Genomic DNA, 13,456 nt, shown 5'->3' on the forward strand with positions numbered 1-13,456 from the left:
ACTTCCCATGGAGATGAAAATGATCGATGTAGCAAGCGGAGGAGCCCTTGTAAACACGACCCCTCATGTAGCCAGGGATTTAATTTGAACTATGGTTGCCAACCCTCAATAATTTCATCCTTTTAGTGAACCCACTTGACGGGTTCACGAGATAAATACTACTTCCATTGAAGATAAGATTGATAAAATTACTAATATTTTTCAAATCTTGCTTATAGATAAAACAAGTCTGGCTCGCTTATTGGAATTTGTACTATGCTAGATCATTCGATAGATTATTGTCCGACTTTTCAAGAAGATAATATGACACATGTAGATACCATAGGGAACTTGTCGGGACCTCCCCAAAGGCAATATGATCCACACTCAAATACATATAATGTTGGTTGGAGGATCCATTCGAATCTTAGTTATGGATCAAATCCCATTTACAATCAATCTTATAAACCACGACCACCTATGCCTATGGGCACCCTTGTATGTCTATGTGTATACGATGATCATCTTGTTTGACAGAAATATCTGGATATATCCAATTTAGTGGTAAGGAACTTAATCTCTAGTCGTGGATAGGCTCCGATGCTATATGACCCCGGAGGCATATCCCAAGTACTCTCAAAGAGTAAAATAGCAAGACGTAGGCTCCGATGCTATGTGACTCCTGAGACTTCTTAGGTACTAGGCGATGAGGGCCCTTCTAGATGAAGATTCTGATGATGTGTGACCTGAGTCTTATCTAGGGTACCTTGAGTGGGATAAAGGGGTGTGAGTCCCAATATGCTAAGTGAACCTCCGACTACACCATGATGCCTACCCTTATTTGTGTGTTTGATGATTGTTAGAATTTAACCCTATTATAAGATAATAATAAATATGATGATTGCCTAGACACCGTAATTTTATATGAAAAATGACTAGTATTAGATATCAAATTACTTTTGGATCTTTGTTCTTTTTTATATTAGTAAAAATTTTCTTTTATTTATTTGAAAGAATTTTTTATATAAAATTTTAGTGTATATTTTACTGTACAATCATCATATTTGTTATAATCTTCTAATAGGGTTCATGTCTTGGGTATAGAAACATGTCAATCTACGTAGAATGGGTTCATGTTGTCACACAATGCAAGTTAGGTGCCATACACTACCCCTATGAGTTTTTGTATTTTTTCATATATTTGAAAGATCAAATCTTTTTTAATATGTTAGAATATAAGTCTGATATATACAAATTCACACATGAGAATTTTGTTAGCCTTACATAATATAGGAAACAACTGCAATCACAGTTACGCTAAAATGTATACAAAATGCATAAGCTAACATTATCAATATAATATTTTACAATGACAACAAACTAAAATTCTTTGATACTTTCCCCGATTGCAAGCACTCACGTGCATGGAAAAGAGCTTGGAGTGAGCTTCTATGGCGGTTTTTGCTGGAAAATTCTTCAAAGCACCATCCATAAATCAAATAATCAATTAATCTTCAGTTGCAATGCCACCTCTTTCACTTTGAGTCATCTTCACCACATCATTACCGACTGGCTTCCCACTTTTTTCATGTTCTTTTTGTTTTTCCTTTCTCTAATATGTTCTCTACTTCCCCTCTCCAATACGTGTTTATACGATCCCGTCGATTTTAGTAAGACGTTATACGATCTTGTCGATTTTAGTAAGTTGTTCTATGACCTTGTCGATTTTAATGCGGCCTTGTACAATCCTTTCGATTTCAATACGTCCTTATACGTTCCTTTGAATGTACTTGCATTAACCAACTTACTAACCTTTCTTGCTGCTTCATTATCTGGTCTTTTAAACTTGTGGTGAATGCTATGGCCAACATTAAGGGATTCCAAGGGGAGATTTGCTTTCTTGTGATGAGTTTTTGCTTTTGATATGCGTCCAAAATTAAGGCTTAATGTAGGGATCTTTATTCTGTTGAGATTAGTTTTCGGTTTTGATACTTGGTTGGAAGTAAGGGGATCTTTGGGAAGCTTTGCTTCGTTATGGTCAATTTTCGCTTCTGATACATGACCGGCATTAAGGGATTGTGCGGGGAGTTTTGCTTCGTCATGATCGGTTTTTGTTTCTGGTACGCCGAGAAAGAACTTTACTTCATTGTGATCAGTTTTCTCTTCTGACGTGCGGCTAAAGTCAAGGGATCCTGCGGGGAGCTTTGTTTCTGTATGATCAATTTGTGTGTTCGATACATCGCCAACATTAAGGGATTGTGTGGAGAGCTTTGCTTCATTGTGATCGATTTTAGCTTCTGATACACCCTTAACATTAAGGGATTGTATGGGAATTTCTGCTTCATTCTGATCACTTTCCACTATTGATATGTCACCAACATTAAGGGATTTTGTTGGGAGATTTGCATCGCCGAAACTAGTTTTCGCCTCTAGTTCGCGACCAACATTAAAGGGTTCTGTGAGGAGCTTTGTTCTGTTGTGATCTGTTTCTGCTTCTAATTCATGATCAGATTCTGTGGGGAGATTTCCTTCCGTGTGATCAGTTACTGCTTTTATTATGCGGCCAAAATTAAAGAACTTTTTAAGGAGATTTGCTTTCTTCTGACCACTATCTGCTTTTGCTTCACTGCCAACATCAAGAGATTCCGTGGGAAGCTCTGCTTTGTTGTTATCAGCTTCCACTTCTGATACACCATCAACATTAAGGGATTCAGCAGGACTCTTCATTTCATTATGATCTGCTTCTGTTGTTGCTTCTAATTCGCAACCAACATTAAGCGATTCTGTGGGGAGATTTGGTTTGTTATGATCAGTTCCTGCTTTTAATCTGCGGCCAAAGCTAAAGAATTTGGTGAGGAGATTTGGTTTGTTATGATCAGTTTCCACTTCCGATTCGTAGCCAACATCAAGGGATCTTGTGGAGAGTTTTGCTTCATTGTCGGTCTCATCGTAAGCTGTATCAACAACAATAATCTCCTTTTCTCTGGTGTTTTCACATCCCCCACTCGTTAACATCAATGTCAAAAACTTCATCCATGAGACTGTAATGCATAAACCCCAATTCAGAAACGGAACTCCCTTGATTATCTCCGGCAACTCGTTTAAAACATCATCACTCTTTTCCGGTAAAGCTTCGATGATTTCGACCACCTCGTCGACCTTGTCGAAAGCACGTTTCGACGACGGGAAAAGGGTCTCGACCAGATTCTCGACTGCTAAGATACAATCATCGACGAAGAAGAAGACGGCCAACCAGAAATGTTGCAGGCCATGGAGGATATAGGAAACCATGTGCATTGTTAACGACAGAAGCGCTTTCGCCATTAAAGCTAGCGGCTCATGGAAGTCTTGAGCTTTGATGTAAGCTTTGTGAGCGATAGCAATGGCGGACACTCCCCATGTGTGCAATGGACGTTTTCTGCAATTCATTCTAGTTGCTTGTTGATGAAGCTAGGTCAAAAATAAAACATCTTTGAATAGAAGAAGAGGATGAAGAAATTTATGTATGCTAAAACACTCGTAAACTGGTGGTAATAAAATCAATCCTCGTATTACGCTAATGTAACGGTAACACGAACAGCAGTAATGAAATTTAGTGGGAAAATAGTAACCGGTTACATGCTCTCGTAAATCGGTGTCCCCACAATCTATCGTCCTGTCAAACGTGGCGAAATACTAAACGCGACACGTGTCTGACATTCTTCCCTTATGTAATGAAAAAAACATTATTTTAACCTTTTTTTTCTTCGAGTATTAACCAGTAGACATTTTTTGGCTAAATTTGATTAAAGAAACAAAAGGAGAAAACAATGCCTAAACGGGAGGTTTGGATTGGTAAATTTTATACCTGAATTTCAGTTACAGTTTCTTTTGTTGGAGGAAAAGTCAAAAGGTGGGGGAGCACAATTCAACAAAGGGGGACACCGAACTTTATTGAAAATGAAAATGAGACAATTGCATTTTAGTCACCGCACACTTTAAGGTATTTATAAAATTAGTCTTTAAGCTTCAACTATAAATGTCCTAGCTCATTTAGCTTCAAAATCATCTCAAATCATTTATTTCTCCCAATACTAGAGAGCTTTCTTGTGAGTAGTAAGTGTTTTGTAAACACTTGTAAATTTTCTCTCTTAGTAAAAGATCTGCATCAGTCCGGAGACGTAAGCACAATTGGCTGAACTCCGTTATCAATTTCGGGTATTATTTTTCTGCTTTTATTTCGAATTCTCACTAATCTGATTATAGGGAAATTACTCGTTACTTGTTTATTTCCCAACAACTGGTATCAGAGCTTTTGGTTGTGAATTTTGTAAATTTTTTTGTGAGGTTACTATTTATTACTATTCATGTGAATAGTAAATTTCGTGAATAGTAAAAAAATTGTCGGCGATACGAATTTTTCGACGGAAGTGTTCTAATACACGGTGATTCGCAAGAATTGTCAGACACGATCCAAAAGAAGCCAGATTCGAGTGGGAGCGATGACTTTGAGAAACGAAGTTGATGAGCTCAAGAGGAAGCTGCTCATATGCAATGGAGCAATGAGTGAATGGGATGCGCTCAAGACCTTCTTGGAAGGACTTAGACAGGGGCGATACTCGAGGGAGAGCAAGGAGATGCACATAGACTTTCAGAGGCCATAGTTATAGCCGGAAAGCTGACTGAGCTTGCAGGTGACAAGCCTAGTAGCGATGTGTCGTCCAGGCTCATGCCCAGAGATAGTGGCAACAGTGGGGGAGATCGGGAAAAGGTGTAGCAGGGAGATGGTAGAGAAAGCTCTTCGAATGGCCAAGGAGAGCCATCGACTGTTCGTAGCCAAGGAATGCCATCGGGAAAGAATGACAAGGCTAAGTCCGGGGCGAAGAAGAAGATGAGCAAGGAAAAGCTTAAGTGCTACTTTTGTGATGGTCCTCATTTGATTAGAGGATGTCCCGAGAAGCGTCGCCTTACAACCATCATGAAGATGATGAGAGAAGGAGAAGTAGCGGAAATTGGCGCGGTCACAAGTGTTAAAACTACCAAGCCAAGAAAAAGACTTGGTCGATTGAGGGGATCAATGCGACCAAGCAAGGATCGAGACGAGGCAAGGCTGTTGATGTTGAAGCAGTCGAACCCAGAAGAAAACGTGACGAGACTGCAGGTGTCAAAGCAGTTGAGCACAAGAAAGGACCCGATGCGATAACAAGAGATAAAGCTGTCAAGCTGAGGGTGCAAAGTGAGCAAGTCTGCTCACAATATGTTAGGATGGAGGCGTGGTCCAAGTTGAGGTGTCTCAGGCATAAAGGGACACTTAAGGAGTATGTGAGTCGATTCAGAAAACTCATGCTCAAAGTCCCAAGTTTGACTAAAGAAGATGGATTCTTCACCTTCATGATCGGATTGAAGCCATGGGCGAAGAGATTGTTGGAGCAAAGGGAAGTCAAGGAGTTGTCTAAAGCCTTGAAAACTGCTGAGTCCATCAAAGAATATGGAGTCAAGAAAAACAAGACTTCCAAAACAAAGCCAAAAGCCGAGGGTAGTGGCAAGCGAATCCATGATGAAGGCAAGTCAAAGGATGAGGAATGTTGTTCCTCGAGTGGCAGAGAAAGTCAACTCAATAATGAACCAGATGGTGAGTATGGGGAAGATGTGTGCAGTCTTGGCACAAGTTCGAGTGTCAAAGATGCTAAGCCGAGGGTAAGAGTTGAGCAAATGATGGGGCGCAAACTTAATATGCCAGAAGTGTTGCAAAATTACCCGAGGGGAGCTGAGTCATCCAAGGTGATGGATGAGCCCATGATTGAGTTGTCCAGAGAAGAGGATGAACCCAGGATTGAAGAGGTGTTAAGAGTTGGCTCAATAAGGTTTGTTTCTGCCAAGGCGAGTAGAAGCCAAGTGCAGGAGGAGTTGTCCGTGTCCAAGGAGTTTGCCGAGCATGTTCTTGTAGAGTACATGGCTTCAGAGACCATCTTAAGAGAAAGGTCGAAGCAAGGGCTTGCCGAGGATTTTCAAGTGAAGAACAATCCTTCAAAGACTAGTAGAAAAGAGTCGAAGAAAGCCAAGACGTTGAGGGACAAGGCAACCACGGAGAAACTACCCAATAACAAGTGGTTTTACAGGGCGGTGACTACAGACAAATTGAAGTTGTGTTCAACTTCAGTTGGCATGCTAGAATAACAAAACCACAAATACTGCTGCATTGATCGAGGTGTGAAGACAGATTAAAATCAGTCTTCAAGTGGTTTTACAGGGCGGTGCCTCAATTCTTTATTAAAAAAGAAAATGGGGCAATTGCATTTTAGCCACTGCACACTTTAGGGTATTTACAAGATTAGTCATTAAGCTTTAACTATAAATACCCTAACTCATTTAGCTTCAAAATCATCCCAAATCATTTCTTTCTCCCAATACTAGAGAGCTTTCTTGTGAGTAGTAAGTGTTTTGTAAACACCTGTAAATTTTCTCTCTTAGTAAAAGATATGCAGCAGTCCGAAGACGTAAGCACAATTGGCTGAACTCCGTTATCAATTTCGAGTATAATTTTTCCGCTTTTATTTCGTATTCTTACTAATCTGGTTATAGGGAAATTACTCGTTACTCTTTTATTTCCCAACATCTTTGATTAATTTGTTTTTAAAAGTTAGATTCTTTCTTTTATCTTCAATGGCGATGATTTTTGTATTTTGATTGCAGTTTTCTTACTTTGTTGTTTAATGCAGGCATTCCCGATGACGGGAGATGTTTGTTCCGATCGGTGATTCACGGTGCTTGGCTGAGGTCCGAGAAGCGGTCCCCGAGTGAGAGATCTCAGAAAGCTCTTGTAGATGAGCTTAGAGCTAAAGTACATTTGTTTTTCATAATTATTCTTCCAGCTGATTCCATTTCTGAGATTTTATTTTTCTAGATTCTTAACCAATGTATTTTATTATCCGTGAGAATCGGATACGAATATGTAATCGAAAACAAATATATCGAAACGTTTCATATCTTTTTATCAATATGCATGAAGGATCATAGCTCGTATCCATGTCTGGTGTAGGGACATTGCTTGGATTTTTTTCTCTCTCTTTTATGTGATAAAAGATTAACATGTTTCGAGTTCGAACAGGTCGCCGACGAATTCATCAAGAGGCGTGTAGACACCGAATGGTAAGCATTTTCCTGGAATTTCTGCATCATCAAACCTTACATGCAAGTGAAATGCCGATCCCTTGGACAGGTTCGTCGAGGGCGATTTTGATAAATACGTCGTGCGAATGCGACAGCCTCACATATGGGGAGGCGAGCCGGAGCTGCTCATGTGCTCAAGTGAGTTTTCTTTTGCATTTAGCTTCCTGGCACCAAACTTGTTTGTGTTGGTGCAATCGATATGTGGTATAAACTTTGTTATTTTGTGAATTTATGAACAACAGGACCGCCATATCAGTTTACATGAAGGATAATAGGCAAAAGACAATCACACCAAAACAATGACCTACATCGATAAACAACAATCACACCACCTGTCCTAATTTTAGAATTAAATAAAATAAGCAAAAAAATGAAAATGAAAAAAAAGATAAATATAATCCCACAAAACATCGTTTCAGACACCAATATAACCACACTAGAAAAAGCACTATTTTATCCACATCATGCAGTTCGAATTTATACAATTCAACACTAGCGTTGAAGTAAAATGAAAATTTAACGCTATAACTGAAGAATTCAATGGTAAAAATGATTCAAACCTTAAATTGTAATGAAACTGGAGTATTTACCCAAATAATAGATACTACAATGCAAAACAAACACAAACCTTAAAGTTTAATGCTTTAATTGTGTACTGAAGTATTCAAACTCGGCTTGCTCAGTAGCTCGAGTTTGACTCTACTAAAGTTGAACAGAATACTACTTTTTTTTTTTTACAAATTTAACAAATATAAATTGCAAACGCAGGCATGTCATTTACATCCCTGGTTTGGAATCTCAGAAATTGAAGGACAACTACTTTGCCAAATCAACCTGCATATTACCACAACAATAGTCTGCATTAGGGCTGTAAATCAGACAAAACAGATCGCGAGCTACTCGAGATCGACTTGATCAAGGCTCGAAAAATATTAGGATCGAATGGACTCGACTCGAGCTCGAACTCGACTTGAATTCTTAACGAGCTGAAACGAACTACTCGATATTCGACTCAAAAAACTCGTAAACAGCTCAAAAATATAATATATTAAATTTTATTTTTTTAAAAATAAATTATTAATAATATTAATATTTATGTATTAATTTTTTTTTAATTACAATAAGATTTTATGTATTTAAGATTCATGTTCGAGATTGAGTTTGAAACTTCAATCGAGTTAAGTTTAAGATTTTTTTTTTTTTCATTTCGAGCCTTTTCGAACTGCTCACGAGCTTCAGTTCAGGATTTCGAGTTCGAATCGAGCTTGAAAATTTTAAACTCGCAAATTTTCGAGTCGAGTTTCATTTCAGAATTTTCGAGTCAAGTCGAGCTCAGCAATACTCGAGCTCGACTCGGCTCGTTTACACCCCTAGTCTGCATCTGTGAACTGTAAACGGTATTAACGAATCAAACTGCACGTACCATAAAAATATCATAACTGTGTCTCTTACGTTACAATTCTAATCAACCAAATTCTAAGCTCGACCAGTAAACTCAGTTGAGCGAAACCTAAAATGAAGAAGGGAGATGCCCAATCTTCAAAATAAAATCCAACATAAGGAAATCATAACACCCTTTATTCCCTTCTTTGATTGCTTGAAGAAAGGCTCGGAACTCATTATCAGGCATCACCTTTTACTCTACCTTTTCTTTTGAACCACCACCACCACTTTGGATCAATCCTAGCAAACGAAACAGCAGATAAACAATATCAAATTATAAATATTTTAGGAAAGCATAATAGACAATACACATTTTCCAGTTATATTGTTTCCAGCCAAATAGAAAAAGGCATAAATGCAACCGATAAGTTCAAACAGAATACAAGAATTGGATAATTCAGTAAACATTATATCAAATGTCTATAGAATGTTAAACGTATGAGGTGCATGTTAAAGAAAGCAGCAAAATAAGAAAGTAGAAAGCGAAGATTGATTACATTTTACAAAGTTGCTCCATTGCTTCAGCAAAGGCTTTGTCGTCTTCCTCAGACGTCACCTGTTCTTTGGATGATTCATTTTCATCTTTTAAGTCATCATCCTTCTTTGGATCAATCCTGGAGAACAAAACAGTGGATAAACAATATCAAATTATAAATGTTTTAGGAAAGGAAAATAGACGCTACATATTTTCCAGTTATTTTGCCTCCAGCCAATAGGAAAGGCAGAAATGCAACAAACAAGTTCAAACAGAATACAAGAATCAGATAATTCAGTAAACATTATATCAAACATCTAAAGAATCTTAAATGTATAAACTGCATCATCAAAAAAGCAGCAAAATAAGAGTAGAAAGCGAAGAATGATTACATGTTATAAAGTCTCTGCATTGTACAAACTATGCGTGAAGCATCAGCACCAACAACTTCATCTTCCTTTTTGCCTTCTTTAAAATAACGTAAAGTTGGCTGTATCCAAAGACGAAAATTTAGTGATAGAACAAAGAATTGTGATCGCTTAAAGAATGGAGAAGACTCATTGGAAACACAATATACCAGACTAACAGCTGTCGTATTTGAACAGTAAAATTGCAATGGTGACAGAGAACAAGCACTTAAAATCCAATTTGAGAACAACCACTAATGTACCGATAAGGCAATAATTGTAATGCACATAAGCATGTTATACAATTACTAACTACTATTGTAAGCATAACTTATTTCAAACTACTACAAAACCAACATTTGAAACTAAAACTGGAAATAGAAATCATACTTATTCAACAAAATGTTCAACTGGTTTATAATCATTCAAGAGAACATGAGAGTAATAGCAAAAAAATGTTTGCCACCATATATAAATGGAAGCAAATGCCTGGTTTGCAGTTCGAGTATTGAACAACCAAAATTAAAAGAAATGTTAATTACCACAGATTTAACATTCAGTTCTTCCAGTTTGCAAGCAAGGCTTTTCTGCAACACATTGATAACTTAGCTCCCATTAGTAATAGTTATAATCAAAAAGTGTTTCTCAAATGTAAAATTTATAATAATTAAATGTTTAACCTCTAATAAAAATCAATAAGACTGAGAAAACTATGCTACTCACAGTGATGGACTGAGGGGGGCGGTCAGTCAACCCTGAAAATTTCAAATTCCCATATATCTTGCATATATTCTTTGTATTTTTTATTGGTAATCTGTCCCCCCCAAAAAAAAAAATTTATATGTTCACCCCCTAACATAAAATACATAAAATCAAAGGCCCGTCCCTGGTTACTCAGACTCGAGTGTGATAAGTGTACATGTATGAAATGGGTATGTTCATTTCTTTCCAAGTTTCCCATGTATTTGGATTTTGGAGGGGTCTTAAAGCATAATATGGCCAAATCCATGCCCTAGTCTGATGCCTGACAATACGCAATACATCACCATTATGATTTTCCAATGATTAAATATATATCAGTCAGTAAATTATGAAGCTTATAACTCAATAAACAAACATATATATATAGTTTCTTGACCTCGTCGATATCTATCTTATAAATAGTTACTTCAGGAGTTCTCCGAGCCAGCTCTTCCATGACAGGACCTATGAACCGGCCTACAAAGAGATGGGAAACAATAAATATTAATAAAAAAATCAATGCCTTCGTATTGGAAATTTAAAAGAAAAAATAAAATAAAATAAAAAATCAGAAAAAAACTTACAAGGAGCACACCATGTAGCTGTGAAATAGAGAACAGACGGCACGGATTCGCCTTCAATTCTGGCAACAGCGGCATCGAACTCTTCTTCTGTCTTAACGGAGACAAAATTATCCGGAACTGAAACAAAAGAACCAAATTACACCTAAAATTTACATTTTTCCGATGTTCAAAGGGAGAAAAATCGAAGACAGGTAAAATAAAATATACCAGGCACAGGTTCGGGTTCGTTTTCGAGGAAGGATGGTTTGAAGAAATCTGGAGAGAAGTCCGAGAAAGATCGGAGGAGATTAGGGTTTCGAGGGGTCCAACCAGAGAATGGGGTTTTGGAGATTGAAGGGTTTTTCTCGGAGGCCGAGATTAAGTTGCTCTGAGCAAGGGGAATCCGAGAAGAAGACGAAGAAATGGAGCGGACGTTGTAAGCTTGACGAAGAAGAAATGGACGGAGAATCGATTGCCCTCTCATTTTTTTGCCTTACCACCGATACAGGGTTTCTCTTGCCGGAAGTAGGAGAGTGGAAGTGATATTTTATGTTGTTTTCAGCCAAATTTGCAGCCCTACTTGTTAAGTGTAACTGAGTTGGGCTACCGAGTTTGAGAGGCCTGGTTTAGTCATTCTCAAGGCCCATATGTAACAGTAATTGAGCGATTACATGCATAAATCATAATAAAACTCTCTCTAAATAATTTAAGTTTTGAGCATATGTGTCACTAAGGTGTGTCATGTTAATAATTAAAAAAAATTAGAAAAATACGAACCAACTTACTTTAGTAGTTAAATGAATTATTATTGTTCTTAGAGAATACAGGTTCAAGCACCAATGACTGCAATAAAGTGATTGGGCATTTATTATCGAACGGTTGAAAGTATTTAAAACAAATACTACTTTATAATCACCATATCTTAAACGAAAAAATGAAAAATAAAATTTCAAGAAAAATATTATCTTATATTTATTTTAAATTATTAAAAAAAACTTTGTAACATGTTATATAAATTTTGTTTTTAAAACAATTATATTTTTCAATTTTAATAAAATTTAATTTTACTCAATTTTATATTTGATTTTTATCTTAAGTTTTAAACTTTAAACACTAATTTCAAAATTTAAATCATATTTTCTGAATTCTAAACTCGTAACATTAAAATAGGTATAATTGAAACTCTATAGCTATGTGGCAGCCCATCATTGACAAAATTCGGTCTAGGTTGGACGGGTGAAAAGGTAAATTCCTTTCGTTTGGTGAAATTCTATAACCAATTTTTTGTAAATATCCGATAGGGTCGAAACTCGTCGGGTTTGAATCTCATGTCCATCCCTGGATGTGGATCAGAACCGAATAGCTATTGGAGGAAAATTATGGATTCGAAATCAAGGAATTCAACAAAAGTTTTAGTGTCGAATACGTTTCATGGAAGAAGGGCTTTGTAGATTTGGAGGAACATAACCCGACCACTCCAAGAGTCAGCTGGAATGTTTCTGAGGGAATTGGAATCTATGAAGTAATTGAAATATAAATCTGAAACCTGTTTGGTTGGCAGGAAATTGAATTAGAATTCAATTACATATTCTGCTTGGTTCGTAAACACATCAGATGAATTTGATTTCAGTAATGTAAAATAACAGAATTGCTAATTTTATTTTTTTCCTTAATTTTAGTTTGTTTTATAACTTATATGTATCAATATATTATAAATTTTAAAAAAATATTAAATTTTCATTTTATTGAGATTATTCAATTTAATAAATTATAAAAAGAGAAAATAACCTCAGTGACCAAAAATCCCATATAATATACGATTTTAACCAACTTTTTCCGGATTTGCCAAAATGACCAACAAAATCGCAATGCGATCGCTAATTCGCAACGCGATCTCCATTATCGCAAATACGCGTTGCATTTTCGCAATGCGATAGTTGAAAATCGCGTTGCGATGGTCTCAGTATCGTTGCGATTTTCCCAATTCGCAATGCGAATAAGTAAATCGCAAGCGAATTGGGAAATTCGCAATGCGAATAAGTAAATCGCAACGCGAATTGGGAAAATCGCAATGCGATACTGACTATCGCAATGCGATAATAAAAAATCGCAACGAGATACTTACTTTCGCAACGCGATACTGACTTTCGCAACGCGATTTACTTAGCGCCATTCGTATTAACGCGTATTTTTTTTTTCAAATTCCAAACACGTATTTTTTCTTAATAAATCGGAAAATGAACGTCCACAGTAATCGCACGCACTCATAACCTCAACCCAAACACAACACTCAGCCATCTCCATCTTTCACTCTCTACGGCGAAATCCGTCCCCATCTCCGAAGATTTCCGTCCCCATCGCCGGCGAAATCCCTCACAACCATTCACAGTCAAAAATCCCTCACAATCATTCAGAAATGGAAAATCAACCTCCGAGGGTTAGTTTTTTTTATTTTTATTTTGAAATTTTTGCATTATTTTTAGGTTTTTCATATTGAGATTGATGATAAGTTACTGGTATTTCAATAATAGATTAACCATTTCACTTAGATTCTTATTAAATTCATTCGATTGCTGCCAATACTGCTAAACTGTTTAGCCTGTGAAGTTAGTATTGTCTTTGTTTTGTCTTTTGGTTGAAGTAATGCAGAAGAAGAATAGTTTCGAGAATGAAAATCGCAAAGCGGAAATAACTATCGC

General features: G+C 36.9%; 1 protein-coding gene across 1 annotated transcript; it reads right to left on the reverse strand.

The window, feature by feature from the left end:
* Positions 1-8,528: 8,528 nt before the first annotated feature.
* Positions 8,529-11,313, reverse strand: LOC120210846 (thioredoxin O1, mitochondrial-like). Its single transcript, XM_039209515.1, has 7 exons — positions 10,986-11,313; positions 10,779-10,895; positions 10,592-10,671; positions 9,996-10,040; positions 9,439-9,536; positions 9,069-9,185; positions 8,529-8,811 (listed from the first exon to the last, which is right to left on the reverse strand). Exons 1-7 carry the CDS (start codon positions 11,239-11,241, stop codon positions 8,751-8,753), a joined length of 774 nt encoding a protein of 257 aa, XP_039065446.1. The 5' UTR covers positions 11,242-11,313; the 3' UTR covers positions 8,529-8,750.
* Positions 11,314-13,456: the final 2,143 nt, after the last annotated feature.

This window comes from Hibiscus syriacus, unplaced genomic scaffold (genome assembly GCF_006381635.1).
Source record: "Hibiscus syriacus cultivar Baekdansim isolate YM2019G1 unplaced genomic scaffold, ASM638163v2 tig00109936_pilon, whole genome shotgun sequence".
NCBI lineage: Eukaryota > Viridiplantae > Streptophyta > Magnoliopsida > Malvales > Malvaceae > Hibiscus > Hibiscus syriacus.

Bases quoted from the DNA above. Each gene is read 5' to 3' on its own strand.
- LOC120210846 (XM_039209515.1), bottom strand. From the start codon at position 11,241: ATGAGAGGGCAATCGATTCTCCGTCCATTTCTTCTTCGTCAAGCTTAC. The intron at 10,896-10,985 runs GTATATTTTATT...CTTTTGTTTCAG, and splicing joins CGAACCCGAACCTGTGCCTG to TTCCGGATAATTTTGTCTCC. The intron at 8,812-9,068 runs GTAATCAATCTT...TTCGTTTGCTAG, and splicing joins ATGGAGCAACTTTGTAAAAT to GATTGATCCAAAGTGGTGGT.